The following is a 26541-nucleotide window of genomic DNA, read 5'->3' as shown; positions in this document are numbered from 1 at the left end:
GACATCCTCGTGCCGGGCTGATGCTCTACCACTGAGCAAACCAGCCAGGGCCCAGAAGAGTTTCCTATCTGGATTTTAAAACAGGGTCAAAATTGAGAATACAGCTATCTGATTATCAGGCTTTATGACTTTATGTTTGGAATAAATCTCAATTTAATCTCTAGTTTAAAAAACCTATTTCACTTCAATGAAAAAGAGCTAATTTCCCATCTACACCTATAATTGTAGAAATGGCAAGGTTGTCTTTATTACTTCTGAAAGAAGGCTAAAACAATTTTCCTTTTTTTTTTTTTTCTCTGAAGCTGGAAACGGGGAGGCAGTCAGACTCCCGCATGCGCCCGACCCGGATCCACCCGGCACACCCACCAGGGGGTGATGCTCTGCCCATCCAAGGCGTCGCTCTGTTGCGACCAGAGCCACTCTAGCGCCTGGGGCAGAGGCCACAGAGCCATCCCCAGCGCCCGGGTCATCTTTTTGCTCCAATGGAGCCTCGGCTGCGGGAGGGGAAGAGAGAGACAGAGAGGAAGGAGAGGGGGAGGGGTGGAGAAGCAGATGGGCGCCTCTCCTGTGTGCCCTGGCCGGGAATCGAACCCGGGACCTCCGCACGCCAGGCTGACACTCTACCACAATTTTCCTTTTTTGTACTCATGACTTCCCCTGCCTTTCCCATCCCCCTACATAAACACCAACTTCTGATGAAACTGAGAAACTATACAGAGTACAGTCATCCCATAAAAGACAATTTTACCTTATCTCCCTGATTTTCCCACCCCACCCTTCCCAAACACATACAACAGAGGTCAAGGGAGTGTGTTGAGTATGACAAGGACAATAGTTAAAAAAAAAAAAAAAAGGTAAAGTGAAGGTCATACAGCCCTTAATACTAAGTTAAAATTCTAACATCGTAACATCAAGGTGTCAATTCATTCAACTTTTAATCCATTTGGGAAAGTTTAAACTTTTAACTTAAAAATATGGCAGTCTTTCTTTAATAACCATAACTTCTTTATATCCTCTTAATTGCTCATGCTAATAACTTTATTGCATACTACTGCTTCTTCTAAGAAGTAAATCCAGGGACCAATTCAATTTTATCTTAGACATAACATTTACTAGTTTTCCAAGCATGACAGAAATGGAAAAATATATATATATATATCTTAGAACAAGAACAATTTATGTTAATGTCTATAATTTGCGTTCCTTCTGTGAGCAGTGCCTGATTCTATTAAAATTAACAAATTTAAGTTCAATCCTTTGCTTAAGGAAAAAAAGGAATCTAATGAGACTAATTTACAAAGTATACAAGAATATAATTTTATAATAAATCTTTCCAGTGTTTGCTGTAACTTCATTACATGAAATGTTTCCCTTCACAGAAACTTAGAACAGCTTTTATAAAATTAAACAAAATTTTCTGTGTTCATCTCGGGCCAGCATTGAACAAATACAACTTGCTCACAAAGGATTTACAAGTGCTGCCTTAGGAGCATAAACTACCACTAACACACTGTATGAATGAGTCTCAGTGAGTGGCTGCTAACTGGGATCTATTCTTCTCTTCTGACACCAATGAACCCATTCATATAAAGCCTAAGAGAATACTAAAACCATTGAAGAAATGAAACAGTATGCTCCACTCAAATTCTTCTAAGGTAACCATTCTAAAGCAAAACTGGCAGAAGTCTTATCTTTTATAAAACAAACAAATGAAAAAACCCCAAACCAAAAGGCAAATGCCACTGTTCAATCATCAGATAGACTTACAGAGGCCAACACATGTGACAGCAATAATTCAAGTAAAGTATATGTGAAAATTTAAACACACCACTTTCAAGTTAAGACAAAAGTGAAGGGAGCTATGATCTTTATATATCAAAGCCAAAAAGCTTAGGCATTATCATCAAATGTTAATCACTTTACAGTCATCAATGAGACTATATATATTTTTGCACCTTGCATTTGTAAAAGCAGATAAAATATTTAATATGTAATTTACAATGTATTTACCAGCTCAGCATACAGGATATATATATAGATTATATCAAAGTAGTAGACAGTTAGGGGCCTGTGCAAACCCTGCAAAAATAGTACTTCGGGTATCAGCTAATTAAAAAACAAAAATAAAAACAAAAACAAAACAGTCTGGTGTTTAGAAATGATACAATTCAAACTACCACAAAATACAAAGGGCTGCAAAATGTATACCATTCCAACAACACATATAAGTTATTAAATAAAGATTTGATTTAAAAGAATATAAATGAAGCCTTGAAGCAGGTCTTCTACATGCACATTATTCCTTACTAAAGAAAAAAATATGTAAAAAGGCCATTGGTAATTGCTTTGTTAACATTTGTAGAAAATGCCAATTTTCTGGTCACAAACTCCACTAAGTTTAGCACTTAAGGTCTCTGCAGTGTTATAAACGTAATTTAAAATACTGTTAATTCTACAATTCCATTGGTAAAATCATGTGACTTGGAATATGGCAGTCTTCGTGTTGAGGGCAATGATCCACAGTTTGTTTTAATTTCTCAGGTGTGACAGTTATCCAGAAGAACAGCACCCTCCACCACCGCTCTGGGCTGGAGGCTCATCATCGATAATCTGGACACCTCGCCTTGAAGCTCCTGCTTGACTGGAGCCATTGCCTTTTGCCCTCTCATCCACTTGTGCTGTTTCTATCATCCCTAAGAGGAAAAAAGCAGAAATTATTTTGGACTATATATAATCTTTTAATTTTCTTTCTATAATTTCAGTATACAACCATGATAGCCATTTCTGACTTTAAACCAACAAGGAAACTAAATATAATAAATATTTTGTCAACTCACTAAATAGTTTTTCCTGCAAATTTAAAAAATTAATAGCAAGTTTATTTGTCCTGACATATAATGGTCACAATGACATCAACAGAGAAAAAAAAGTTTTTGCCTTGAATAAATGACTGTATACAAGTATAATCCTTAAGATTTTCCAAATATACTTAGAAATAGGTCAAAGAAGTTTAAACTATTCCAAGTACTACTTAGGATAAAAGACTTATTCTTCAACTAGTACTGCATATTTGAAAAAATAAAAGAGTTTAACAGGAGAAATAACAAAGCTGGAGAACTCACACTATCTGATTTAAAGACATAGTAGAAAGTCACAGTCTAATGAAGACAGATATTGGAGAGAGAAGAAATACTATACAAAGATCAATGAAACAGAATCCAGATACAGACCCCATATATGTGATCACTTGATTTTTGACATATGTGCCAAGATTATTCAATGAAGGATAATCTTTTCAAGAAACAGTACTGGAATTGGGTGCTTACATGTAAAAAATAAATCTTGATCTATACGTCTCACCATATGCATAAATTAACAAAAAAGTGAATTACAGACCTAAATGTAAAACATAAAATCTCTAGAAGAAAACATAACAGGAAATCTCTTTTAAGATAAAACGTTTATGACTTTAAGCTAGGCAAAGATTTCTCATGTAAGACACAAAAAACACAAATTGTAAGAAAAACTACTAAATTGGACCTCATTAAAATGTAGAGCTTCTGTTCTTTTTTTTTAAAAAAACTTTATTTATTCATCTTAGAGAGGAGAGAGAAAGAGAGAGAAAGAGAGAGGGAGAGAGAGGGAGAGAGAGGAGGAGCAGAAAGCATCAATTCCCATATGTGCCTTGACCAGGCAAGCCCAGGGTTTTGAACCAGCGACCTCAGCATTCCAGGTCGAAGCTTTATCCACTGTGCCACCACAGTTCAGGCGAGCTTCTGTTCTTTGAGAGACATCATTAAGAAAAATGAAAATACAAGACACAGATTTGGATTAAATAATCGCAAAACACATGAAAAGATAAAGAAAGAAAAGAAGGAATCCTCAAAACAGAAAAGGGGTTCTCTTTTTTTAAAATTTATTAAATTGATTCTGGGGAGGGGGGAGGAGAAAGGGAGGAAGGAAGAGAGGAAGGGAGTGAGAAAGGGAGAGGGCGGGACAAAATCCACTGAGATAAAAATTATAAAACATTACAAATTCTAACTTCTACTTACGTTTCTCTCAACCTTTAAATTTTTCTGTTTTATAATGTACAAAAGATATTAGTATCTGTACATGTTTTTTATTAAATATGGGGAATATTAAAATTTTTCATAAATACATGTGGCTTAAACATATATATGTCAAATCTAGAGTGTTAGTACTCAAATATGGTCAGAGGGAGAATCAGCATCACCACCACCTGAGTTAGGAATGAGAAGTGCAGGCCCACACCACACCCATTTTGACATCCCCACCCCACGTGATTGGTATGTACAGCAGTGCTCCTCAAATTTCAGTATGCATCAGAATCATGGAGGGACTGTTCAAACACAGATTCTGAGAGGGGGGAAAACAGATTCTGGGCACAACTTCCTGAAATTCTGATTCAGTAGGTTTGGGGTAGGTCCCAAGAATTCGAAGCATTTCTAACGTAGTCTCAAGTGATGCTGATGCTACTGATCAGGAGACTCTCTTAGAAAATTACTACTCTACAAGAATTATGAATGACTTTTCAAGTTTTCAAAGAACTGAAATTTACTCCAAAGTTTGTTGTGTACACGTACATTTTTCTAGAGACAAACTAGTTTCATCAAATTCTCAAAAAAAGTCTGAAGTACATAAATTCAAGGACTATAATTTGACAAAATCATTCCAACCCATTATTCTGTAGACTTGGGTTTTCTAAATATGGTATGTATATTTTACTAGTGATATGAGAAATGACTCTCAGGTTATATATAAACAAACCTTTTCCTTTCTTTCTTTAAACAACATTTTCATGTGGAAAATGCCAAACATACATAAAATGATAGCATACTGAGAATCTGTATGTCCATCATACAATTTCATCCATACATGGCAATCATCCCTACCATTGTTTAATAAAATCCCATACACATAATTTTATTCAAACATTATTCTAATAGACCTGTAGAAAAACAAAAAAAAATAACTTCTTAAAGCATAACATCATAATCACACCTAAAATTTTACAATTACCTTTAATTTACTTTATAATTGAGGTAACATCAGTCAATAACATACATTTTAGGTGTACATTATAATTTGGTATCTGTGTACTATATTGCATGCTCACCACCAAAAGCCGAGTTTCCACCCCTTACCATATATTAGATACCCTTGATCCATTCTGCTCTCCCACAGTCCCTACAATAACTTCCTAATATGATCAAATATCCATACAGCCCCAATTTTTCACAAATGGTTTTTCACTACTTTGTAAAATCAGGATTCAAATAAAGTCCATCCACTGCAACATGTTGTCATTATCTCTCAAATCTGTTTTAACCTGTATATTCCCCTCCATTTCTATTATTAATACCTATGCATTTTGGCATATACCACACACATAAGATTTCACAGCCATTAATAAATGCTTAATAGGTCTAACGTGGTATTTATAAGTGGGTATTTGCAAGAAGTAAGTTAAAGAAAAAATATTAAGTAAATAATAGTACTGTGAATTTGACAAATTGTTAGTGTGGTCATTAATCAAGACTGTAAAACATCACTTTAGAAGTATGAGCAATAGATTAAAAAGAGTTACTTCTAAACACTCAATATAAATATACCTACTTTTACAAAGGTCAAGAAAGAGCTCCTCAATTCCTTTGTTCTGTTTGGCTGATGTATGATAATGTTTAGCTCCCACAGATTCTGCATACCTTAAAAAAAGAAATGAGTGATATAAAAATTTTTTTTTCACATTTTTGTCATGACCACTATTTAAATTTTTTTCATAGTAGCAAACTGTGTGACATTACTAATTAACCCAGGTTTAATAAAATTAAGATTACATAGCCATTTAACATCTCTATACACTGAACCAAATTTTAAATGAACACAAAAGTTAACACTTAAAACTTTTGTAAGTTAAGTTGGAATCCAAATATTTTAAAAAGTTTTTTGTGATCATGATAGTTTTCTTTTGCATCACTTTATATTTCTTGCTGAAATCAAAAAGAGAAGTGAGAGTGGACTATCTTTAAATATTGCCAAAGTCTATAAATTACCAATGTTAACATGCTTCACTGAATCCAATAGCTCAATCTATATTAAGACATTTGAGCAATACTTACATGGTAAAGCACACTGTGCTAAAGTGGAGACATCTACTGGGGACTGACTGGGGGGGGCGGGGAAAGTACTGGGAGGGTGGCAGGGATGACACTTACGATTCTGCCTCTTGAATGGACACATGTCTCTCCTTTTCCAAGTCTATTTTATTACCTATTGACAAAGTAAACGCCAATCTTTAATATTAATTCATTTTTGTAATAGAATTAAGCCAATTCTAAATACACAATTGCCATTTTAATCATGTGGAAAAATAATACAAATCCCCATCAGACTTCTACATATTCTAAAATTATTAAGGTAACCCCTATGACATAAGGGTTGATCATGACTATCAGGTGAATGTCTCAACCTCCCTCAAATGGCTTAATGCATATAGCATTCCTGAAGCTGCAGTCTGTCAGAGCAAACAACTTTTCCAAAGAGATGGGCACTATTGCTTGGTTTAACAGAGATTAAGATTCACTAGGGACCTAGGGATACACCTATGTTTCCTAGCAAAATGTAAATGGTTCCTAACCAACTTAGAGCCAGTCAATAATTAAGCAAGGCTACCTATTGTTCACAAAAATATATTAGGTTAGTCTCTTGGACCTTTAGAGTATTTTGGTTTCCTGGATGATATAAACTGGTTAAAGAAAGCTTTAATTGGATGGTTTTATAAGTACTTCACCACCACATTGGAGGAAAGGACTCTGTTTTAAAACATAAAAGAACTTAATATGTATACATCATGACCTGGAGGGTATCATGTGAAGTGAAATAAGTCAGACAGAGAAAGACAAACAACATATGATTTCACTTATATGTGGAATCTAAAACACAATCTAAAACAGAAACAAATTCACAGACACAGAGAAAAAAATTGATAACTGACAGATGGGTGGAGAGTTGTGGGGATGGGTGAAAAACTGGAAGAGATTAAGATGTACAAATTGCCAGTTATAAAAACAGTCGTGGAGATGTAAAGTACAGCATAGGGAATATCGTCAATAATATTCTAATAACTAAGTATGGTGTCAGATGGGTACTAGATTTATCAAGGTGATCACTTCAAAAGTTATATAAATGTCTGCTCACTACACTGTACACCTGAAACTAATGTTTTATGTCAATGGTAACTGAAAAGAAATTTAAAAATATATACATACATGTATACCATGCAGATTTAAAATAAATGAAAATAAGCTGAGCCCTCCTTAAACAGGAACCAAATTGAGATTATGCTAAAAAAAGCCACCAGAAAAAAAGTGAAGAAAATGCAAAATGCAGATTCCTTATTAAATATAGGATAGAGGTTAAGGTGAATTGGCTGGACATGCCAAGTGCTAAAGGTAATGGAAATAACAGGAATAGGAAAAAACACCCTATGGAAGGACACGTCAAACAAATATTTTAATTTCTTCCATTGCAACTTGGGGTGGAGTTGAGGAGTGGGAAGGAAATCTTGTAAACAGAGTCATTTTTTTGAGACTTCAGAGAATCTAGAAAACAATTTCTGATCGAGCACTGAAGTAAGCACCTAATGAAAGATACAATGCTTAGAAGTAAGAAGTATAAGCCCAAAAGTTCTATATATGAAGGACCTCAAATACTCTGAGCACCTAATTGTGAGCAGCTGTAATCAACCACTTGACTCCATAGCTTAAGGATGTGAGGGAAGGAAGCAGACTTTAAAGCTCAGTAGGTACCAACAAATTCAGTAATGAACTCTTCCCTTTGAATAGTTATTTGTCTACCTCAGAAAGAAGGCATGGATTAGTTCTGATTTCCTACACTAAACTTTGTCAATAAAATTTTTAATTAACTAAATATCACAGCCAACATATTCAACAGTCCTAAGAGGAAAAAATTGTTTTATTTATGCTATGAAGAATGCAAAAGGCACCACCTAGTGGCCAGTGGCTCCAACAAACAAAGGAACAATATTCTGCCACTCTTAAAAAGATAAAACAGAGACATGAACAAGAATGTGATGGCAACAGGGGTGGGGGGTTGGGGGCTGGGGGGATGGGGTGAGGAATGAGAGAGGGGTTGGGGGAGGGGAGGGGCACAAAGAAAACCAGACAGAAGGTGACAGAAGACAATTTGACTTTGGGGGAGGGGTATACAGCACAATCAAATGTCAAAATAATCTGGAGATGTTTTCTCTCAACATATGTACCCTGATTTATCAATGTCACTGCATTAAATTTAATAAATTAAAAAAAAAAAGATAAAACAGGATTGTCTCCTAGAGGTAGCAAGAAGATCTTTGTTCAATTAACTAAAATCCTATGAGCTTTTTTATTTCTTTTTTCTTTTTGTTTTTTTTTTCTCCTTGTATTTTTCTGAAGTTGGAAACAGGGAGGCAGTCAGACAGACTCCTGCATGCGCCCGACCGGGATCCACCAGGCATGCCCACCAGGGGGTGACGCTCTGGTCATCTGGGGCATCGCTCTGCTGCGACCAGAGCCACTCTAGAGCCAGAGGCAGAGGCCATCGAGCCATTCTCAGTGCCCGGGCCAACTTTGCTCCAATGGAGCCTCAGCTGCGGGAGGGGAAGAGAGAGACAGAGAGAAAGGAGAAGGGGAGGGGTGGAGAAGCAGATGGGCACTTCTCCTGTGTGCCCTGGCTGGGAATTGAACCCAGGACTTCTGCACACCAGGCCGATGCTCTACCACTGAGCCAACCGGCCAGGGCCAATCCTATGAGCTTTTTCCTAGATATTTTTGTCTCTTTTTTTCAAATTCCATCTGAATTATCAACATCTATTCAGAAAAGGATGAGGACAGCCCTGGCCGGTTGGTTCAGTGGTAAGAGTGTCAGCTTGGTGTGTGGATGTCCTGGGTTCAATTCCCAGGCAGGGCACACAGAAGCGACCATCTGCTTCTCCACCCCTCTTCCTCCCTCTTCTCTCTCTTTCTCTCTTTTCCCCTCCCACAGACACTGCTTGGTTGGTTTGAGAGTATTATCCCAGGTGTTGAGAATGGCTCCAGTGGGGCCTTCATCTCGGGCACTGAAAATAGCTCAGTTGCAAGCATGGCCCCAGAAGGGCAGAACATTGGCCCCACACAGGGGTTGCCGGGTGGATCCCTGTCAGGGTGTATGCAGGAGTCTCTCTATCTCGAAGAAGAAGAAGAAATGAGGAGGAGGAGGAAGAGGAAGAAAAAGAGGAGGAAGAGGAGAAAGAAGAGAAGGAAAAGGAAGAAGAGGGAGGAGGAGGAAGAGGAGGAGGAGGAGGAGGAAGGAAGAAGGAAGAAAGAAGAAGAAAGAAGAAAGAGAGAAGAAAAGATGAGAACAGCACTGGCTGGGTAGCTTAATTGGTTATAACAACATCCCAATATGCCAAGGTTGCAGGTTCGATCCCTGGTCAGGGCACATACAAGAATCAACCAATGAATGCATAAATAAGTGAAACAACAAATCAATGTTTCTCTTTCACTTTCTCTCCTCTCTCAAATCAATAAATAAAAATTTAAAAAAATAAAATTTAAAAAGATGAGGCTAGGAAGAGTAGACAATAACCATACTGACTCAAATGATTACCTGGGGAAATTATTCAGTTTTATTATTTAATAACATTTAAACTTAACTAACTTTAATAAATTCAGTTATTTTAATCTTATTTTAAACAAAAAAATTTTAATTCCTCCATGAAATAACTATTATTTTTTTGAATAATCAGCATTCATAATAAAAAGCACAGACTAAGTCATAGAAAACTGCCTGTTAGTGACATCTTTCCAAAACTCAAAACCTTTTACTGTAGCCTGATCTGTGGTGGCGCAGGGGAGAGAGTGTTGACCTGGAATGTTGAGGTTGCTGGTAACCCTGTCAAGACACATGTGAGAAGCAACTACAAGTTCATGCTTCCCGTCACCCGTTCCTGCTTTTCTAAGATCAATTAAAAAAAAAAAAAGCCCACTGTAGTTCTATATTTTTTTAAAAGCAAGGCAGCTAAAGAGTTAAGGCTTTGGCAAACAGTCCTATGTCCACGTTACAGTGGATACATATTCTGGATTTATAGTAACCTCTGTCAGAACAGGAGAGGCTGCTAAGCATGTTATAGCTCATGGTCTGTATGCATTGTTCTATTATTGGATTTCCTAAACTGGTTAAACTGACAATGCTTCTGCATATGGAGCAAAAGCATTTACTGTATTTTGTCATTCTTACAATATTTAAAGTTAAAGTATTATTAAAGTGTACCCAGCAAATATTTTAAGGTCAATTTAAAAAAAGTTTAAAAGGGGGTAATCATATCCTGGAACTCCTACGGGTCTACCATATCATGCTTTTTACTTAAAAAAATTTTTTTTAAATTTCTTTTGAATGCTGATGAACAGGAGACGCCAAATCTTTTTCGCCTGCAAATTACTACCTTCTTTATTTGATCCAGCTAATAACACTGTTTTGTCTTTTTCCAAATAGCTCCAGATATATGGAAAAGATATATATAGGTGGACGGGGATCCTCAAACCCCTCAGCGAGATCTTCTGAGCATGGCTTTTAAGATACCTAGAGGCAGAAAAAGCCCAATAGAGATCAGGGGAACTACCAGCTTTTAGAATATGCCCTTAAAGGCTCCAACGCCCCAAAGGGGTCTCATAGGATGCCATCTGGGTCCTGCTTCAATAATGGAAAGGAAGGTCATTGAGCTAAAGCCTGCCAGACTTACATGCCTCTGCTGTGAGGAAACAGGGACACTAGAAGGTAGGCTTCCCCCTCGCTCCGCTAAGGGAGGGTTCAGTCTCTTCCAGCCCTGCTCCAGCCACCTATGACCTAACTTTGCCCAGAATGCTGGGGTTGGCCACTGAAGGCTGAAGGTGCCCAGGGCTGTCAGCCCCATCTACGACACTGTGGATGAGCCTAGGGTATTTCTTTCAAGAAGCAGGTAAACTGATCTCATTTGCACAAGGGCCATTTAACTATGTCTTGCCTGAATAGTCAGGTTTTTTATTGTTCCCTCGAAGATCTCTGTTGTGGGTGTTGATAGTCCTATTTTCTGCTGCTTTGTTTAATATATAGTGTTTCCTTTATTCCTCCTACCTCAATGCTCCACTCATATTTCAGGCTGGGACCTACTCCTAATTTTGAGCTCTCTTCCCTCTTTTGCCAACTTCTATTATGAATCTACCTCTGCCACCCAGCTTAGTATATTCCAAGGTTCTCTGTACCAAGCCACAGTCACAGAGCTCCAGGGAAAAGCAACCTGGTCTCATCTCCTCATCTCTCCAGGCTGAGGAGAACAGAAGCTCCATATCCACACATGCTGCAGGTGGCTTTTCCAGTCTATCTGAATCATTACCAGCTAGAAGCAGCAGTCATTGGGACTTGGATGTGAGCTGCAAAGTATAGAATATTGTGACAACAATTCCAGTGTCATGCGGACTTTTCCTGGAGGTGGACTTGTCCTGGACTCCTGCTCCTTATGACAGCTCCTAACAGACTGAACTGTGGCTGGGTTGCATTTTTCAGGGATTTGGCATGGTGATGGTGCCAACTTGGACTTGGTGAACATGTTAAGGACACTACTCTTTTATGGATTCTTGCTGTATTGGCCAAGAGTTTGCTTAAAGGCTTTAATCATTGTTAAAAAAAAAAAAATAGAAGACTAGATAAAGAAGATGTGGCACATATACACCATGGTATACTATTCAGCCATAAGAAATGATGACATCGGATCACTTACAACAAAATGGTGGGATCTTGATAACATTATACGGAGTGAAATAAGTAAATCAGAAAAAAACAAGAACTGCAGGATTCCATACATTGGTGGGACATAAAAACGAGACCAAGAGACATGGACAAGAGTGTGGTGGTTACAGGGGGCGGGGGAAGGGAAGGAGGGAGAGGGGTGGGGTACAAAGAAAACTAGATAGAAGGTGACAGGGGACAATCTCTCTTTGGGTGATGGGTATGCAACAAAATTGAATGACAAGATAACCTGGACATGTTTTCTTTGAATATATGTACCCTGATTTATTGATGTCACCCCATTAAAATAAAAATTTATTTATAAAAAAAAAAAAAAGAGTTAAGGCTTTAAGGCTCATATCTGTTTCAATACTATGGAACAGCTAACCTCCTAATAGGTTAGACACCTGAAAACATGGATAATTACTAAAGTAAGCATCTTCTTGAAAGTATAGCACCAGACAGATTAGGAAAAAATGGCTCAAGCTATTGAAAAGGGAGAAAAAAAAGCCACTCTATTAAGAATAGTACAAACTTTGTCTTCTTTAAATATACATATTTGAATTAAGAACATGAAAGGGATATACCCACTGTGAAGAGCAGAGGGCCTAATAAAGAGCTAGCACCGGCCCTGGCCGGTTGGCTCAGCGGTAGAGCGTCGGCCTAGCGTGCGGAGGACCTGGGTTCGATTCCCGGCCAGGGCACACAGGAGAAGCGCCCATTTGCTTCTCCACCCCTCCGCCGCGCTTTCCTCTCTGTCTCTCACTTCCCCTCCCGCAGCCAAGGCTCCATTGGAGCAAGGATGGCCCGGGCGCTGGGGATGGCTCTGTGGCCTCTGCCCTAGGCGCTAGAGTGGCTCTGGTCGCAACATGGCGACGCCCAGGATGGGCAGAGCTTCGCCCCCTGGTGGGCGCACCGGGTGGATCCCAGTCGGGCGCATGCGGGAGTCTGTCTGACTGTCTCTCCCTGTTTCCAGCTTCAGAAAAATGAAAGAAAAAAAAAATTAAAAAAAAAAAAAAAAAAAAAAAAAGAGCTAGCACCATATTTTGCTTACATTGGATGGTGCCTGGCCTAGTAGTAAGAAGCTTTCAAAAGCCTTTTATATCTGAAGAAAACTTATTTAAGGCCAGGCTCACTTCATAACTATAAGATTTTAGGCAAATTAACCTCTCTTAGTCTCATTTTGTACAAATATAGCTAACAAACTTTGCAAGCTGATGTGAAAATATATATGTACAAAGCTTAGCTTATAGTACATGTTCAATAAATAGTTATTAATATTAGCCATATTCATTACAGTGAGTGAGCAAATGGAAAACCAATCTTGTTACAAGAAAATTAAAGACCATGACTGATACTTCTTTATCACTATCCTGCTGGCTTCACCTTGCAAACTTAGTTGATACAACACTCTAGAAAATCTTCTTTTAACCCTCCAACCCCCTAATTTAGTTAGGTTATCTTTTGTGCTATTACAGACTCTGTAAAACTCCCCACTTCAAAGCTTTTATCATAATATATAATAGCTTATTTTTTCTCTCTCCCCCTACATAATAAGCTCTGAGCAGACAAAGACATTATCTATTTTGTTCCCTAATTCACTACACTATTCCCAAAGCCGGGTAAATAGTAAGCAATATACAGTGTTGATTTAAGAATATGGGCTTGAAGTAGCAGAGAGATTTGAGTTAAAATCCCAGGCCTAGGTTCAACTAGATATGTATTTTGGAAACTATCAAGCTTTCTATGCCCATTTCCTCATGGGTAAAATGGAAATGGCAACAACAGCTTCCTTGTAGTGTTGCCAGAAGGCTTAAATGAAAATAAATGTGTAGTTCTTAGAAAGTACTTGGTACTCAATAAATGGTAACTTATTAAAAATAAATATTTAACAAACATATATTAAGGGCTGACTAAAAGCAAAATACTATCAAATAAAGCAAGCACAAACAAGAGTGCTAATCAATGTATTAATTAAAATCTAGAGAAAAAAAGTCCCTACCAGTGAAGTATGGGGTTCTCTATTATCGATTAACACATTACTGGAGACTTTGAGAAGGACCTAGCTAATACATCTGAAAAAGCTAGATTATATAACAAACATAAAGATTCAGAACTATGAGTTCAGTTGGAATTCCTACATTTAGGCTTAAATAACATAATTACATAATAATAAGATGGGGAAAACCTGACAAAAGACCAGTATTTATAAAAAAGAAATTCAGATTTTTGTTATCTATAATCTATGTAAGAGATATTAACAGTTACTATTACTATTATCATTATTATTATTTTGTATTTTTTCTGAAGTGAGAAGTGGGGAGGCAGACCGATTTCCCCAGGTGCCTGGACTGGATCCACCCGGAAAGCCCAGTAGGGGGCAATGCTCGGCCCATCTGGGGCATTGTTCCATTGCAACTGAAGCCATTCTAGCGCCTGAATGGGAGGCTATAGAGCCATCCTCAGTGCCCCGGCCAACTTTTGCTCCAGTGGAGCCTTGCCTGTGGGAAGGGGAGACAGAGATAGAGAGAAAGGAGAGGGGGAAGAGTGGAGAAGCAGATGGGCGCCTGTCCTGTGTACCTTGACCAGGAATTAAACCTAGGACATCCACATGCCAGGCTGATGTGCCACCACTGAGCCAACTGGCCAGGGCCTGTTTTTGTTTTTTTTTAATTCAGAGAGAGGCAAGAAGGTGGAGAGACAAATTCCCACATGCTCCCTGACTGGAATCTGCCCAGCAACCCCCATGTGGGGTGATGTTCTGCCCATCTGGGGCACTGCTCCATTGCTCCAGCAACCCAATTATTTTAGCACCTGAGGTGAGGTCATGGAGCCCTCCTCAGCACCAGGGCCAGCTTGCTCATTCGAGCCATGACTGTGGGAAGGGAAGAGAGAGAGAGAAAGAGAGGGGGAAAGGGAGAAGTGGAGAAGCCAATTATTGCTTCCCCTGTGTGCCCTGATCAGGAATTGAACCCAGGACTTCCACATACCAGGCCAATGCTCTACCACTGAGCCAACCAGCCAGGGGCAACAGTTATTATTTTTAAATTACATAAAGTTATTGTTAAATTATATTAAAAACAAAGGTTAAAAAAAGAGACATTGACTTGAAATGGCTAACAATATATAATCTTGGATAATGTTGGCAGAAGGATGGCATGAGAACATTTTAAAAATATAGCCATGTAAGTATACAGTGGCTCAACAATGTTTGGATTCTAGTGTTCACTTCAAGGGTGGGAGACACACTGATAGACACTAAAATTAACCTAGAAAAAAATAACCGGATGTTGAGAATGTCTGGAAGTTAGACCAAATAAAAAAAAGTTGAAGACCAAAAACATAAGAGTTGGCAAACTATCCAAGCAGGCTTTAAGGTTTGAAAGGTTGTTGTACATAAGGGGAAAGGAACAAATACCAATCACTAATAAATGGTATATAATATTGAATGAGAAATATTTGACCCCACTTGGGGTACTAAGCTACAAGACACAATATTCCTAAATATGAACACAAAGCATATGTACTTTAAGTTAAGCTTAATATTCAGAAGCTTATTTAACCCAGCTATTTTTTAGTGTTTATTTTGTAACCTTGGTCAAGTAACAGGCTCTTGAGGCTTCTCTGAGTATGTTAGTCATTTCTTTCTCTTTCCTGAGAAAAAATCCCCAAAACTTAAACATTTATTATTCACTTAAATTTAGCCACTTCCACTCCTAGAAAGTCTCATGTACCACAGGCCCAGGCCAAACTCACGAATGACTAGCTGCTACTTTGGCCCCAAACTCCTATAGAGCCTACTACCTCAGTGTTCTGTTATATTCCTGCCATCTAGTCTAACATGTAGCACCTAGACTAAAATCAGACCAGATCATCTCTTTGTCTTCTTCCCCCAGATCTGCACTCTGATCTGGAACTGTAAAGTTTACCAATCATTTAATGATGACAAAATGCATGAAATGTAAACTCAAGTTAAACAAAAATTTCTAAGGCTAAAGGTAGAATTTACCAACGCTGAGCATTCCATTCTACATCCCTCACTAGAACTCCACTGGCTTTTTCAAGGCCATGTTTTACTGTGTCAGTCATACGGAAAGGAACTGAGTGTCATGAGGCTACTCAAAATAAGTAGTAATAACATAAGCAATAGGGGTCAGATGGGATTCAATTTGAATCCCATCTCTGATAGCTGCCTGTTATTGGTCAGGTTAATGTATATATCTCCAAGTCTTATTTTCTTCTATAAAGTCCTCACAGGGTAATGAGGATTACATGAGATATTGTCTACTGAGTACTGAGTACACAGCACAACATCTGGTACACATTACTGCTCGATAATTAGTTGTCATATCATAGAAAATAATCTAAAGAAAAAAGAGAACCAAAGAAAAATTCCGGAAGTTCAAGAAAGAATTCTCAAGTTCAATTATCCTACCCATTAAGAATGTTTCCCCACCCTAGTATCATGATCTACTTATACTTGTATCTCTGGAGGAGTTAAATGTGTCCTTAATTCAAATATGTATATAGTTAAATGTACAAAAAAGAACACTAACTTAAGCCACTGGTTTTAATTTTAGTTCCTGAACATTTTTTCTAAATAAAATCTTATGGTGAAAAACTAAATGTCAAATTGAAGCAAGGTTGCGGACTTAAAACCTTACATGCTTAAGTCCCCTAGCTGATTCCCACTTGCTCCCTAAGGCATTCCTTAAGGTACAAAGTCGGAATCTCCTCAAAGAGCATGTCTAAATACTAAATTATTCTAAAATATTGTGCATGAAAAAGCTATTCTTCTTTTCTCATATAATTTTAAAAGAGAATTACTGGTTCACTATTCCTTAATAAAGCATTAAAAAAAAACCCAAAAAGATTTTTAAAAAGGATGCTTACCAACTATACATAAACAAATTTCATTTCCCAACATTTTCCGTAATTCTTTGACCCAGTTTTTTACCTGTGTATACAAAAGAGTTAACATTAGAACAAATTCTGTTACAGAACTACCATTGCAACACCCCAAGATTCAACACTGTCAAAATACCACAGAATTTGGCTAACAGCCCATGTATTTAGTTATTACAAGAATGATTCACTGTAAGATCATATACTGCCAGATTATCCTGCAAACAACACACATATAAACATCCAATGAAACAATTTCTCTCCAGATCTACATATAGGTACAGACAGAAGTACCTCTAATTACAAACTTTCATAAATCTTCCATAGATTCAAGCAAAGCTATGCACCAGAGAAAAAGCATGTCAACTCCAGCCTCTGAAAATAGGTCCTGTATAGTAACTTTGGACTTAATAACACAAGAACCTGGCCCTGACTGGCTAGCTCAGTACTCAAGAGTGTCGGTCTGGTATATGGACATCCCGGGGTTTGATTCTTGGTCAGGGCACACACAATAAGCAACTATCTGCTTCTCTCTCCCTCCCTCTTCCCCTCTCGCAGCCAGTGGCTTGACTGGTTCGAGCATCAGCCTCAGGCACTGAGGATTGCTCAGTTGGTCTAGGTGTGGGCCTTAGGCACTAAGAATAGCTCGGTTTATTCGAGCACTGGCCCCAGATGGTGGTTGCCGGGTGGATCCCAGTTGAAACACATGCGGAAGTCTATCTTTCTATCTCCGCTCCTCTCACTTAAAAAAAAAAAAGAAAAGTACAAAAAGGAACACAAGAACTTAACCCAACTGATTCTGAAATAGAGGGCATAGAACTTCTGTATCACACACTTAAAAGACAAAAAATGTATACGGGCACCAAAAAGACTGGCAAAATAAATTTTCATCCTTCAGTATATGACAGGTTTTTTTCAACCTGGCACTATCAACATTTGGCTCAGGTAATTCTCTGCTCTGAGGGACTGTCCTATCCAATATGTTTTAGCAGCCTCCCTGGACTCCTAACCACTAAATACCAGTAACATCCTCCAGTGGTGACAACCAAAGATGTCTCTAGACATTGCCACCCACTACTGGTGAGCCAGTGCTATGCAATGACTGCAGTAACAAACTGATACTTCACTGTGGATGAAGTATAAGCACAGTTGAGAGTAAACTGGAACTAAGAAAATTAACCTTTTGAACTCATGATTTTAAAGATGTTTACTACAAGAAAACAGGATGAAAAACAAACTTGAATACCTCCTTTATTTTTTGTAATAGAATTTATTCTGTAGGCAATCAAATGATAAGAACTTACATACCTTTGGAAAAATATACTCACATATATAAATTACAAAAATTACATTAGATATGTGGTAAGTACTTATTGTGCATCTGGTCTTATGGCACAAATGCAACAGCTCTACACTACTATTTGCAAGAACGTAGAGGAACTAACTTTTCAGTAAACCCAAACTCTTGATAAAAGCAAAGGAAATCAGTATCACAACCTTATCTTTGTAATAGCACTGAACCAGTTTTCTCAGTACAGCCCCATCTTTTTATTTCATTCACATATGTGGATCAAGTTTTCAGAAGAGCATTTAACTTCCACCCTTAGTTGATTTTACATAAGAAAAATTTGATAATACTGGTAAAAAATGTCCATCCTCATGACTTCAAAGAAAACATTTCAGAATTCAATTATGTATATATTACTCTGCTCTCTATACATATAGTATCACAACTTATTAAATTTCACCAGTTAAAAAAATTTTTGTTATTCACTTCCAATAGGACCCCCTCTGTAGGCATCCTACAAATTATCTGATACATTCTGTGGTGAGTTAAAGATGGTCACAATTCTTTGCCAATCATCCTACCAAGAGGTAGAATCTATTTTTCTCCTCCCTCTGAATTTGGGCTAACCTCGTAACTTGCTTTGACCAAAAGAATGTGAAGGAAGTAATGCTATGCCAGTTCTAGAACTAAGCCTTAAGGCCTGGTAGCTACATTCTTGGGATCCAGCTGTCATGTATGAAGCTTAGGCTACAATATGGAATCACGAGAGAGCATGTGGAAAGAGTACCAGAAGATGAGACACCAGATGGAGAGAGAAGCCATATGGAGGAGAACCAAGCTGCCTTGGACTGTCTCAGCCCAGCCAAATTCTCAGTTCAAAGCAGTTATATGAGTGACTGCTGATACCAGATGGAGCAGAGGACCCACAAAATCATGAGAATTAATGAATCACTTTAAATCACCAAGTTTTAGGGATTTGGCTATGCAAGAGATAAATGGTCACCTTTCAACCTGAGAGACCCAATCGTCTCTTAATAAAATATCTAAACCTTTTTTTTTATGCAAAAAGGTAGGAAGGCATAACAAATTGTAGCCCCAAATAACTTTTAAAAATATCATTAAATCTGTAAGCTGTTTCATTTTTCTATTCTTTAAACTAAGTTTTCCATGACATCAATAATCCAAGAGCTAACATATAGCTGCTTCATCAGTTAAACACTAGGAAATAAATGAAAAGAAAAAAAACTAAAAAGGCAAGCAATTTCCACATGAATAAAACTATAATTCAAAGCAAGATATATTTCTGTCTTGGAAATAACCCCTTTTGGTTACACACCCTTAACTGATTTCAACAGGGGCTTTCAAAGGAAAGGTCAAGTAAGTCATCAGTCACTATCCTAATGGTGATAAGAAATCAGAGATAAGTTTAATGGTAACTCATTTTTAGTACCAACCAACTTTAAAAACAATGTATTTGGTAAGAGGTGAAAAAAGTGGTGTTTTAAAATATACACTTTTAAAAAAAATAAACACTTTTAAAATTTTAATTTACTGGGGCCTAACTGCTGGTGGTACAGTGGATAGACCATCAACCCAGGACACTGAGGTCCCTGGTTTAAAATCCCAAGGTCATTGGCTTGAGCATGGACTCATCAGCATGAGCAAGGGCTTGTCAGCTTGTGTGGGGTCACTGGCTCAGCTTGACCACCCAAGGCACATACAAAAAGCAATCAGTACACAACTAAAGTGAAGCAACTACGAGTTGATGCTTGTCTCTTTCTCTAAAGAAAATAAAAAAATAAAATAAAAATTTAATTTACTGGGATGACACTGGTTAATAAAATTACCTAGGTCAAATAAATTCTTTTAAAAGTTATATTATATCCTCCAGAATATTTAGTGAGGATAAAGAGCTTAAATTTGACTTAGTTCTCATTTTTCTCAACACAATTAGTTTGCTCATGTACTTATACCAAGATTTCAGGTGCCCAGTATGTATGTAAAAGAAATGTATGTGATTTCTCTTTAACAGTACGAAAAAAAGCCCCTATATTTTTCTGAAACTTTACTTCAGATTATTTCCTTTTCCTAATATCTTTTAAAGTCACGTAATAAAACATTAATAACTGATCTTCATATTGTTAACACAAATTAAATACTCCATTAAAGAATGAGTGGCTGCCATTTATGTACAAACTATACCTTTAAAAGCAAGACTAACCATATTAGTAAACAAATGCATGCTATGGAAACAAGAAACCAGTGTTGTTCTTCTTTAGTAATCTACCCATAAGTAAATAAAATACCTTCTGAAAAGAATCTTCATCTGTTATATCATAAACTAAAATAGCTCCATTTGAATCTCTGTAGTAAATTGGACCCAGTGCATGGAATCTCTCTTGACCTGCTGTATCCTAAATAAAGCAAGAAATAATTACTAGATCAAAAGAAAAAAATACATGTTATTGTTACTACAGTCAATGTTTGACTAAAAGTTCATGACCTCTAAAAATGGGGCATGGAGTTATAGATAACCCCAAAACACTGTTAAAAGAAACAAAGCAGGCCTGGCCAGGCAGTGGCGTCGTGGATAGAGCGTCGGACTGGGATGCAGAGGACCCAGGTTCGAGACCCTGAGGTTGCCAGCTTGAGTGTGGGCTCATCTGGTTTGAGCAAGGCTCACCAGCTTGAGCCCAAGGTCACTGGCTTGAGCAAGGGGTCACTTGGTCTGCTGTAGCCCCCCTCTCCCCCCGTCAAGGCACATAGAAAGCAATCAGTGAACTATTAAGGTGCCTCAACGAAGAATTAATGATTCTCATCTCTCTCCCTTCCTGTCTGTCTGTCCCTATCTGTCCCTCTCTGACTCTCTCTGTCACAAAAACAAAACAAAAACACACACACACACACAAAGTAAAGCAGGTTACAATTAAAAAAAATTATAAGCAATATTTAATGCTTTACTGTTATATAAAGTTGTAGTTTCTTCTCCCAACCATCTTCTTCTCCAGCAATCTTCCCACCCCCACTAAAAAAATAGTTCAGTTGCCTGAGGGTCAGAATGGCCAAGATGGCATTATAAGCCAGAAATAGGCCTGAGCCCTAAATTTAGGCTCCCCACAGAGGAAAGAGACAAGGAAAGAAAGCATGCCTCGGACGGCCTGCCAACAGGTACCCTACTGCATATCCCTTGCCCTACTCCCTGCTAGCCACTCACTTGGAAGACTGGAACAAAGACATGGGGGGGAAAGGCCAATTAGCTGTCCACCCACCCTGTCCTTTTCTTTCTCTGACATGGAATCTCTCTGAGTTACCCTGACCCAGCTGAAAAGTTATGATAGCAATATTCATGTATATAATTTTATTCAAGATATAATTATTAGCCAGATCTTAGGGAAAAAAGTTTATTTAAAAAAGCTTTAGTTAATCTTCAGTGAATTTAAAAGAAAATCCAAAATTTCAAATTACTATTACTTGAGCCAATTAGAATACCAAGAATGGTAGAGACCTCAATTCATATAGTTGAAAAGATTAACTTACCCATATAGCAAGGTTTACTCTTTTTCCACCAATATTTAACTTCTTTGTTAAGAATGATGCCTAAGAAAAGAGAGATACATTAAACAATGTTTCATATAAAATGATTCTTATCCTAAAAACTATAGATGAATAAATCATCTCAATATGAAACTCAAGTTGTCTGGCAGAAAAAGTAGTCATTGAGTTTTATCAATGACTAAACATTTTCACTAAAGACAAAATATCAATTATATTCTAATCTAAGAAAGATATGTTGTTTTATGAACACATTATAAAAAAATACAAAGAAAAAATAATGAAATATTTTTTGTTTTTCCTCATGAAAAATTTTCTCAGAGCACTAAACTTGATACCACCTTAATTACTCAATATAGAAAGAGTCTAAATGATTTCTAAGATGAAATAAAAGAAACATTTACTGGTCCTCTACTAACTGTATGAATACCAATATTATTTAAAAATGTTCCTGCAATTATAATTCAATTATTTCAACTATAGATAATAAATTTCCTAGGTATTAATTTCACAGAAAGGAAACAAGGAACCTTCCAGAAGCTTACATGTAAAGAGAATTATAATATCATGTGATAATTGTTAACCCGGAGTAGTGAGTTTTCATGCTCACTGACACCCAAGAGTGAGTTGTTTTTTTTTTCAAAAAATGAAATTAGTTCCAGTTTTATTAACTTAAAATCATGTTTGTTTGATAACCAATTATGGAAACAAGAACATACATTTAATGCTCCCGCTTTTACTGCTCCAGCTCAAAGTTTAAAGATGTACATGTACGATCATACTCTGGATGGTCAGGAGGCACGAGGACGTACATGAAAGAATGTTCATATTACTCAAAGGGGAAAATGAAGGGTTTTGCCAGCTATACTAAAAGGGAGGAAATGAAAGCCTGCCTGGATGACCCCGAGACAAATTCAGAGAAGATGATCTCCCTTTTGCTCTTAGCAGGGGTTTTTCCGGACAGATGGGTAAAACCACTGAAGCCTGAAATGTTTACCTCCCTGTCCTATGGGGAACTCCAAGCTGTATAGCCAGTGCCAAAGATGAAACAACAAATATGAAAAAGGCTGAATGAATAAGAAAAAGTCCACAGAAGTATGGACTTTACCCTGTGGGTCTTAATAAAACCTACTCTAAGATACCAGACCTGTATTTTCTTTTTTGTAACCATACACTCCAGTCAGGTATATTTAGAAAACGCTGCATATCCCTCTGTATCCCTTTGTACATTCACAATGCAAATTAGCACACTAAAATTCTGCTAAAACGAAGGCTGATAATTGCATTTATACAAGCATTCCCCAAACTCATTTGATCTCTTTTTCCCTAATTCATCCTAAGGAATAAGTATTAAGAAGTAATCACTGAAGGGTTTTTAAGCAGTGGGGAAGTTTAAAATCTATACTTTAAGAGAATGACTTTGGGATAGGAGGGGAGGTTGGACAGGAACAGACCTGATATAGTGGAGGTTATTACAAAGCTGAAGAGAAAAAAAGGTCCTAAACTAGTTTATGAAGACAGAAGAGAGAGAACAGAAACAAGAGTAACTGAAGAGAAAATATAATCAGAATCCAGAGTCAGACAACATGTTTAAAAAAGGAACAGAAGCCCTGGCTGGACAGCTCAGTTGGTTAGAACATTGTCCTGACACACAAAGGTTGCAGGTTTGATCCCTGATCAGGGAACATATAGGAACAGACTGAAGTTTCTGCCCTCTCTCTCCCTTCCTCTCTCTCAAAAATCAATAAATAAATTTAAAAAAGGAATAGAAAGCCAAGTTCAAAGCTATGCAGAGACAGTCACATTCAGGTGTATCTATTTAGAAGAAACTGCAGGGAAGAAAAGTAGAAAAGATAAAAAGGTAGGATAGTGAATTACTGAGAGAGAAGGAACCTACATTTCAGGAAGGACTTTCTGCTGTATGACTACAAAGGAAAATTAAGAAAAAGACATTGGATTTAGTGATTAAGGGATCTACAGATAAATATAAATGGCAGAGCTAAGATCAAGTCTAGAAATGTCTGCCTTCAAAGCACAAACTATACAACCCAAGATTTTATTAAATGAAATAAAGATTATACAGAGAAGATATAAAATAAATGGCAAAATAATGAAAGAAATAACTTAGAAAATGAGAAGACCAAATACATGTTATGATAATAAATGTGGATAAAAGGGCTTTATCCACTCATTATAGCACTGAGGCTAAGAATATGAATTTTGAAGCAGAGCTTTCTATCTGAATCTCAGTCTTACCACTTACTAACTGTGTAATTTATTTGAACTCAATATAATGCTATAGAAAGAAACTCGAGATCTGAACCCTATCTAATTATTTAATATATAGGTCAACTTAAGTGCCGCTCAAACATTTAAAATTAAACTTATCTTCTCTCCATTGGAATGGCTTTCCATTCCAACTTTAGTATTTTGATCACATTCTCCATATCACTAAGGTTTAGAATCTTAGTAACATCATCACTGATCCTCCCTTGTCATTCCGTATTCCCAAAAAACCTATTAAGCCTTGTCTTCTTATTTCCTCTGGAGTTCTATGACCACCAGTCTCATGTTATGCCCTAATATAAATACCTTTGGTCTCCCTCATATTCTGGCCTACATGCTAAATTATCTTCCCAAAATGTCCATAATTTAAAAACAATCTTATCATAACTCATATGAGGGGTCTCTAGTAAGTTATTTTTAGTTAGTATGCTTGAACTACATCCCTGATATCAGCTAATATATAACTTGTCATGAGTTTTGTAGGGATTTCTCTGCAGAGGGGAGTGAATTTGTCTGAAATTGACCACCATGCTCTCAGAGTGAGTTTAAGGAACAGTATCAAGTCTCCTAATAAATCATAAAACATGAAATAAGTGTTCATTAAAAGGGAATTTAAAAAATACATACTATAGCCCTGGCTGGTTGGCTCAGTGGTAGAGTGTCGGCCTGGCGTGCGGAAGTCCCGGGTTCGATTCTCGGCCAGGGCACACAGGAGAAGCGCCCATCTGCTTTCCACCCCTCCCCCTCTCCTTCTTCTCTGTCTCTTTCTTCCCCTCTCGCAGCCAAGGCTCCATTGGAGCAAAGATGGCCGGGCGATGGGGATGGCTCCAGGGCCTCTGCCTCAGGCGTTAGACTGGCTCTGGTCGCAACAGAGCGACGCCCCCTGGCCCCCTGGAGGGCGTGCCGGGTGGATCCCGGTCGGACGCATGTGGGAGTCTGTCTGACTGCCTCCCCGTTTCCAGCTTCAGAAAAATACAAAAAAACAAACAAAAAAAACAAACAAAAAATACATACTATATATTTCATCTGTAGAGTAAAATAATACATAATTATTTCTACTATTGCTAATACTAGCTAACAGTTAAGGAACGCTTACCCTCCAAGTACTGTGCTAAGTACTTTTTATAAAATCATTCATAAACTTCCCCTTTATAAAAGTTAGAAAGCTCTAATTTACAATAACAATCTCAGTCTTATTATCTTTGTATCCAATAACCTTCATAATTTGTCTACATCTATCTTTCTAAGACAGTTTCCAATATTTCTTTACTTACTCTCCAACTTATCTGGTCTGCATACAGTCCCTCCAAGTCTGTCTGTTCACTAAATTCTCCTCTAATTTGCGCCTATCCTTTATTCTTTATCTAAATCGTATATATCCAAGTTCTGTTCTGAACTATACTCTTCTTTCTTGAAGATTTAAGTTTTCTCATACCATGTATACAACTCACACAGAGTTTCTCTATCCTGAAGAATTTTAGGACCCTAATCTTGTAATATACAACATATACTACCTTATATTGTAAATTATTTTTTCATAGGTATAAGTCTTGTGTTAACCAGATTACACATTTTTATTACTTTAACACTTTCACAGTGCTTACAATAAAATGAACAGTGTTCTAAGAACTTTAGAAAATTAATTCATTTAATTCTCATAACACTGTGTGAATTATATACATATTGATGTGGAAACTGAGATACAGGAAAGGTCAGTATGTTGCCCAAATCACACAGTAAGTGACAGAGTGGGATTTAAAATCCAGGTAGTCTGACTCCAAGAACAACTCATAGCTTCTATGCTCTGGAACCTCTCAGACTGAGGTCTGGGCTAACATCTACTGATGGGGGGTAGGAGAGAGTGGCACCAACACCCATGCAAATGAAAGTCTGCATATCACTTTACACTGTCCATAAAACTTAACTACTAATAGCCTACGGTTGACTGAAAGAAACCTAACCAGTAACAGTTGATTAACACATATTTTGTATGTTATATTTATTATATATTGTATTGTTATAATAAAGTAAGCTAGAGAAAAGAAAATGTTATTAAGAAAAATCTTAAGCTTGACTGATGGTGGTGCAGTGGTGACAGTGTCCACTTGGGATGTTGACGTCCCAAGTTTGAAATCCCAAGGGCACTGACTTGAGTGCAAGCTCATTTGGCTTGAGAACAGGGTCACCAACTTGAGCCCAAAGGTTTCTGTTGCTGGCCTGAAGCCCAAGGGCACTGGCTTGAGCAAGGAAGGGGCCATTGGCTCAGCTGGAGCTCTCTGGTCAAAGCATGTATGAGAAGCAATCAATGAACAACTAAGATGACTCAACTATGAGTTGGTGCTTCTCATCTCTCTCCCTTCCTGTCTTGTCTTTTCTTTCTTTCTCTCTCTCTCTCTCTCTATCTCTTTATTCTCTCTCATTTATAAAAATCTTAAGAGAAAATAAATTTACAGCACTATACATATTGATATTTATTGAAAAAAATCCACATATAAGTAGACACGTGCAGTTCAAATCCATGTTGTTTAAGGGTCAACTCTATTGTTATTGTAGATAAACATATCTACAATACGCCTGGGTAAATCGACAGAAGTATAACTCTATGAAACAGATATGCTCCTAAAGTTTGTTTATAAACCAAATTATTTTAACTCAAATATGTGACGCACTAGTAAAGCATATTGTAAAGG

The 26541-nt window shown here is 37.4% G+C and overlaps 1 protein-coding gene and 1 long non-coding RNA gene across 2 annotated transcripts in view; one reads left to right on the top strand and one right to left on the bottom strand.

The window, feature by feature from the left end:
• The window catches only part of LOC136324837 (uncharacterized), a 457224-nt gene that overhangs the window by 207225 nt on the left and 223458 nt on the right, over positions 1–26541 (top strand). The gene's annotated exons all lie outside the window — the stretch shown is intronic.
• Positions 1792–26541, bottom strand: part of RAB21 (RAB21, member RAS oncogene family) — a 43981-nt gene continuing 19231 nt past the window's right edge. Inside the window, exons 2-7 of the mRNA XM_066258252.1 lie at positions 21551–21610; positions 20320–20427; positions 16714–16777; positions 6237–6291; positions 5638–5726; positions 1792–2693 (exon numbers count right to left, since the gene is read on the bottom strand). Of these exons, the coding sequence (XP_066114349.1) occupies positions 2551–2693; positions 5638–5726; positions 6237–6291; positions 16714–16777; positions 20320–20427; positions 21551–21610 (519 nt within the window). The 3' untranslated portion in view covers positions 1792–2550. The remainder of the gene's footprint in view (positions 2694–5637; positions 5727–6236; positions 6292–16713; positions 16778–20319; positions 20428–21550; positions 21611–26541) is intronic.

The sequence above is a fragment of the Saccopteryx bilineata genome, chromosome 2, assembly GCF_036850765.1.
Source record: "Saccopteryx bilineata isolate mSacBil1 chromosome 2, mSacBil1_pri_phased_curated, whole genome shotgun sequence".
Taxonomy (NCBI): Eukaryota; Metazoa; Chordata; class Mammalia; order Chiroptera; family Emballonuridae; genus Saccopteryx; species Saccopteryx bilineata.
This window is presented reverse-complemented; position numbering and strand designations above follow the sequence as displayed.